Source organism: Pelophylax lessonae (genome assembly GCF_965119305.1).
Source record: "Pelophylax lessonae genome assembly, chromosome: 4".
Lineage (NCBI taxonomy): Eukaryota > Metazoa > Chordata > Amphibia > Anura > Ranidae > Pelophylax > Pelophylax lessonae.
This window is the reverse complement of record NC_138771.1, coordinates 640,823,816-640,830,232: the sequence shown is the minus strand read 5'-3', so window position 1 is coordinate 640,830,232 and position 6,417 is coordinate 640,823,816. Positions and strand designations below refer to the sequence as shown.

At 44.3% G+C, this 6,417-nt stretch overlaps 1 protein-coding gene across 1 annotated transcript; it reads right to left on the bottom strand.

The window, feature by feature from the left end:
• Window positions 1-1,865: 1,865 nt before the first annotated feature.
• LOC309552905 (olfactory receptor 11A1-like) lies at window positions 1,866-2,666 on the bottom strand (the record flags this gene model as incomplete). The annotated part of the gene is made up of 1 exon (XM_082253813.1): window positions 1,866-2,666. The coding sequence occupies one exon, from the start codon at window positions 2,664-2,666 to the stop codon at window positions 1,866-1,868; it is 801 nt and encodes a 266-aa protein (XP_082109939.1).
• Window positions 2,667-6,417: the final 3,751 nt, after the last annotated feature.

The following is a 6,417-nucleotide window of genomic DNA, read 5'->3' as shown; positions in this document are numbered from 1 at the left end:
GAAACAGTAGGCAATCAAAGTGTAGAAATGTCATCAGCTCACCAGAGATTCCTCAGAAGGATCCAACGCTTTAGTCACATGCTCACATGGTACACATACGGCAACATTTCGGAGCCATGCAGGGCCCTTTTGCACGGATTGGTGGATTGTTTGTTAAATACTTCAAAACATTGCCGTATGTATACCGTGTGACCATGTGAATAAAGCTTTGGATCCTTCTGAAGAATCCTTGGTGTGCCGATGACATTTCTACACTTTTAATTACATTTCTACACTTTTATAAGTCACAGGAGGGATCGCGGAATGCATGTTCCCCAAGTTCCACTTACTCTCACTGCATTAGCAGTTTCTTGCAGTCCCGGGCTCCTTGGAGGAACGGGTGAGCCCAGGAACCACTGTGAGTGCCCTCAGTGGAAGGGCGCACTTTGAAAGCCTCATAAGAGGGATCAGGGGCCCATAGAGCCTCACTGATTACTTTTTTTGGAAAGCCCCATTGCTGGCACTGAACTCACAGCTGCAGCTGAATTAGCTGCATCCTCAGCTGTTCTAGTCATTCAAAATACTACTATACACAGCACTTCCAGGGTCATTAGTCACATGAGGAATTGGTGAATGGTTCCTCCTGGTCTTACTGTGCAGGCTGTTTCTTGTGGTCCTGGGCTTTAGCCTAGGAATGACAACTGTTACCCTGGAAGTGACATTATACACAATGCTTCAGGGGTCATTAGTCACAGGAGGAATTGGGGAATGGCAGTTCCCCAAGTTCCTCCTTATATTACTTTGCAGGCTAATTCCTGTGGTGCAGGGCTCCCCAGAAGAACAGGAGAGCCTAGGAACCAGTGCAGGTGCCCCCAGTGGAGGGGCGCTTTTTGAAAGCCCCATGAAAGTCATTGTGCAAAAGATAGATGGAGAAGGTGTCAGATCAGATAAAAACAAAACTTTATTTCAAATAGCACACTTACATATAAAGCTCTAATCCCCCAATCCAGTGGTGCATGTGGGTCATGCCACTACAATGGTCAGGTGGAAGGATCAATGGCTGGAGATTGTGAGCAGGGACCTGCAAATCGAGCAGAAGATGGTGGCAGTGTCTCAAGCCTTTACAGCACCACTGACGGGACCAAGATGGACAAGAACGGGAAGGAGGGAGTGCTATTTGAAATAAAGGGCTGTTTTTATCCATGCTGGTCTGGCGCCATTTCCATTTATGTTTTGCTTGTCCATGTGGGATGTCCCAATATTTCCTGAGGAGCTGTTTGACTGTGGGAGATTACCCTAATTACTCCAGAAAAGTTCCTTCATATACTGTATATTGGACTAATTGTAACTGGTTTCATCACACGCTGCGTGCTAATTTGATTGGTTGTACTGACCTTGATCCATAAAAGGGATGGCACCCCTACAGTCTCACTGATCACTATTATTGGAAAGCTCTTTGCTGGTTGTTAAAGCTGGCACCAAGCTCAAAGCTTCTGCTTGATTAGTCATTCAAAAGACTACTGTGACCCTGGAAGTGACATAATACACAGCTCTTCCGGGGTCATTAGTCACAGGAGGAATTGAGGACTGGTTCCTCTTGGTGTTAATGTGCAGGCTGGTCCTGGGCTCCTTTATAAGAACAGGAGAGCCTGGGCAGCAGTGGTGTGGGCGAATTTTTGAAGCCAAAAAAAAGTGATTGGGTGGCTCTAGAACCACCCAGGTTACTTTTTTGGAAAGCTTTTTGCTGGCTGGTAAAGCCGGTACCAAGTTTGTGGCTACAGTAGCAGCTGTGAGCTTGGTTTAATCACTTGTCTACCATGCCATTTATAAACGTACCTATGTAGAAAAGTGGCTAAACTAATAGTAAAGAGCAAGTGTTGAGCATTTTATTTCCGCCAATGTATGTAACTAAATATGACAGCATTCATTTCCTGACTTCTCAGGCAGTATATAATGGGGTTGAATAAAGGTGTTACCAATATAAATATAACTGATAATATTTTGTTGATGACCACCGTGTTGCCTCTCACTGGAATAAGATAATTAATTAGCAGGGTTCCATAAAAGACACTCACAACTGTCAGGTGGGTGCTACAAGTAGAAAAAGCTTTCTTTCTGCTTAGGATAGATGTCATTCTTATGATCGCTACAGAAATATGCACATAACTGACAACGACTAATATAAATGGTAAGGCAATGTGGGGGAAGGACATGACATATGTATCAATCTGCAAAGCAGAGGTGTCTGAGCATGCAAGATCTACGAAAGGAGAGAGATCACAAAAATAATGATCAATGAGATTTTTGTTACAGAATTTGAGAACAAGCAAAAAGCTGAAGGTGATCAATGTAATGAGGACACCAAAAATCCAGCAAGAGATAACTAAGAAATACTGAAAGTTGTGGTCCATTATTGTGTTATAGTGTAAAGGTTTACATATGGCCAAGTATCGGTCATAGGACATTACCGCCAGGAGGTAGCATTCCGAAGTACCGGTGGCGCAATAGAAGTAGATTTGAGTTAGGCAACCAGAGATAGTTATGGTGGCTCCTTCCAGCCATATCACTCGAATCATGTTAGGGACGACCAAAGTCACTAAAATCAGTTCAGCCAATATGAAATTCTTTAGAAAGAAGTACATGGGAGAACGTAGAATTTTTTGGGTTGACACTAATACGATGATCATAATATCGAGCAGAACTGTCACAGTATATATTAAAAGTGTAAAAAGGAAGAAAAGAACTTTAAACACACCAAGTCCAGGGAAGCCCAGAAAAAAGAATTCAGTCACTGTAATGTTTTCAACATTCATCATCCTCTTCTTGTGGCTGCAAAGACAGAAAATATGGTAATATCCACACTGCTTGTTCTCAATGCATGGTGATGGCACTTAACCACACCAGCTCTCATATCTCTACACCTCCTATGGCCCACAATAATTTTTATTTTCACTATAGCTCTGTTTATTTGGCAGTTACTTTGTCATTATTTAAAGTGGTTCCAAAGGCAGAAGGTATTTTTTTTAGTTTTTTTTTTTCTTTTTCAAATTATTATTATTATTTATTATTATTTTTATTATGTTTTTTTAGGTTTTTTTTATTTGAATGTGCTGCTATGCCCTCGTTTTCCGCAGAAAAAATGTGCATGCAGCATTTAAAAAAATGCAGTGGCCTTGAAATCCATCCTGCTTTTGCACCATGCGACTTACCTGCAGTTCCTGCACTGGCAAGCTTTCTGCATTTTTTTATACGTGGGCCCAGCATTTAAAAACCAAGTTTGCGAGAGGGTGTGGCTTGGACATGGCCGAGTGAGGACACGTTTTCTCTGAGCCCAACATACTCAAACCCCCTCGTCTACGCAAGAATTAGTCACGCTCCGCAAGCAATTCACGGATCTTCTACAATGTAAGGCCAAGGCTGCAATTCAGAGGGGTAGGAAAATTGATTACAAACTCGGGGACAAGTGTGGCAAAGCCTTAGCCAACGCCATGAAGGATCTTAGGTCTTCCTCTTACATACCACATATCATGTTTCCCCAGGGCAAGAAACTGACCCTACCTAAATACCTAGCGCACACATTTAGGGATTTTTTCTCCACACTGTATAATTTTCCCGACTCTTCCCCTAGCGCCTCGCAGGTGGAGGACTATATCCAGTCCTCCCTTTTCCCTCAACTACCGACGGACGTTTTAGAGGCCCTCGATAATCCTATAACCCAATCTGAGATCCTACAGGCCCTCAAATCTATGAAGCCAGTAAAAGCTCCCGGTCCAGACGGCTTCACCCATCAGTATTTTGTTTCCCTGTTCCCTCTTCTTAGCCCATATTTGGAGAAACTCTACAGTGCAGAGGGCTCCCGCCCTGTTTTTTTTTTTTTTGAGATACGCTGAAAGCTCACATCACTTTGATCCATAAGGATGGTAAAGACCCCTCTGCCTGTGGCAGTTATAGACCTATTTCCCTACTCAACTTGGATCTTAAAATATTCACTAAAATACTGGCCACCCGACTCTCCCAGCATGTCCAACCCTTGGTTCATCTGGATCAAGTGGCTTTTATACCCACAAGAGAAGCCAAGGATAACACCTCTAAAGTCCTTAACCTTATGCATGCTTATCCATGCTCTTGCTTCCCTAGTGTATTTCTGAGCACCGACGCCGAGAAGGCTTTTGATCGCGTCAGCTGGAGTTTTATGTTTGCGGTGCTAAAGCTTATAGGACTAAAGGACCACATGATAAATTGGATTTTGGCGATATATACGATCCCTTCTGCTTACTGTAAGTCAAAGTTAACAGTCTTCTCTCGGATCCTTTCCCAATTACTTATGGGACGCGGCAGGGCTGTCCCCTGTCTCCACTTCTTTTTGCCCTGTCCCTGGAACCTTTTTGTGCAAGGTATGTCAGAATCCTGACATTGCTGGCATCTCGGTCGGTGGAGTGCAATATAAAATCTTGGCCTATGTAGATGATCTGTTATTTTCCCTATCCAACCCCACAATTTCCCTCCCCAATCTGCTACAAGAGTTTGACTTGTATGGGAGACTTTCAAATTTTAAAATACATTTGTTCAAGTCCGAGGCCATGGGAATCAACCTGCCCCCCTTACGAAACGTACCATTCAATCTAGTTTCAAATTCAAATGGAAGGACCATGCACTATGCTATCTGGGTACTAACATCCCTCCTAAGCTGAGTCAAATTTTTGATCTTAATTTACCTCCCTTATTGGCATTAACATGGACCCTTCTAGATAAAGGGGATTGGGGTTTTCACTTTTGTTTTGGCAGATACAATCTCTTGAAAATGTGTATTCTCCCGAAATTTCTTTACCTATTTCAAACATTACCAATACGTATCCACCCAAATTCTTCAAGCAGGTTCATTCCCTGTTCCTCAAATTTATTTGGTCCCAAAAAAGCCCAGGCTACTGAGGCACCTACTGACACTTCCCAAGTTGTATGGAGGGGTTGCTCTCCTGGACATTAAAAAATACTATCAAGCCTCACACCTTGGCAGGGTTGTTGATTGGGGTCAATACTCCGCTACCAAATTATATGTGCAAATCGAACAGGGTGTTCCATGATCTGCCTCCGGCCTTGAAGGCCCACCCTTTGATAGGTGCCACCCTGTGGACTTGTGAACATGCACATACTCTCCATGGGCTCTTCACCAATGAGTCCCCACTTTATCCAGTCCTTGGTAACTCAAATTTGCCCCAGGCACTCTAGCACAGCCGTTCACTCAACTGCACCGCTTGGGCACTTTTCAAACCTCGCATTTCCTTCTTCATGCGCAATGGCCATCCATTTCCCACCTTATGAATGTCCAGGGCCCCTTTAATCTCCCATTTTGGAACTCTTTACAAGTTCACCATTTTCTCCATTCGCTGCCACCTCCAAGTTCCTTTAGTCATCCCTTGACGCCCTTCGAGGAGCTCTGCTCCGGACGGGGCACCCTCCCTGGTTCCCTTTCCAAAATGTATGGTCTTCTCATCTCCCCACCGGACCAGCCTGATCTACCTTGGGTGCGTTGATGGGAGGATGACTTGGGTCGTACGTTCTCCCCGGATCAAATCTGCTACATGCTCATATTTGCACTTAAATCATCAATGTGTACCAAGCTGCAGCCAAGTCTTGTATTCCCCTCTGCTGGAAGCAGTCATCTCCCCCCACAGTTGGGTGCATAAGGTGGATGGAGGACCTTGTTCTGTCTTCCCAACACCAGCATGAGAAACATGCTGCATTGTGGCGAAATTGGGACCTATTTGTTGTTTTGGAGGAGGGCGCTGCTCTGTTGGGTATGTAGTCTCCTCTTGAACGGTACATTCTTGCCAAACACCTTCCTCCCCCTCTAGCACTTTCTCCCCCCCCTTTTTTTCCCCTCTCTTCTCCCCCCCTCCTCACCCCATCCTGCCTCTTTCCTCCTCCCTTCGCCCCCCCCCCCCCCTTACACATTTCTCTCTTCTTTTTCTTTCTCTTCTATGAAAGCAAGCAAGGGAAGTGATGAGCCTGTCATTAACATACTGTTGGTGTATACAAGAATGCTTTCTTTTGTGTTTATGACTGATTTGCCATCTAAATTGCTTGTATATCATTTTGGATGTCTCTCTTTACCTGCTTCAATAAAAATGTATATTTGAAGAAAAAAAAACACAGTTTGCATGTGCAGGAACCGCAGGTAAGTTGTATGGTGCAAAAGCAGGATGGATTTCATGGCCATTGCATTTTTTTAAGTTCTGCATGCACCTTTTTTCAGCGGAAAACGCAGGCATAGCAGCCCATTTGGATCAATGGGCTGCTATGCCTGTGCAAATGTGGGTCACCAACCCGCATACATAAGCCATCAAGCAGTGTCTGGCCTACCTGGTGACTGGTCCTGGCGCTTAACTCAGATCCAATGGCCTGCACTCTGATAACGGCTCCACTCAGTCCGACTCCTAC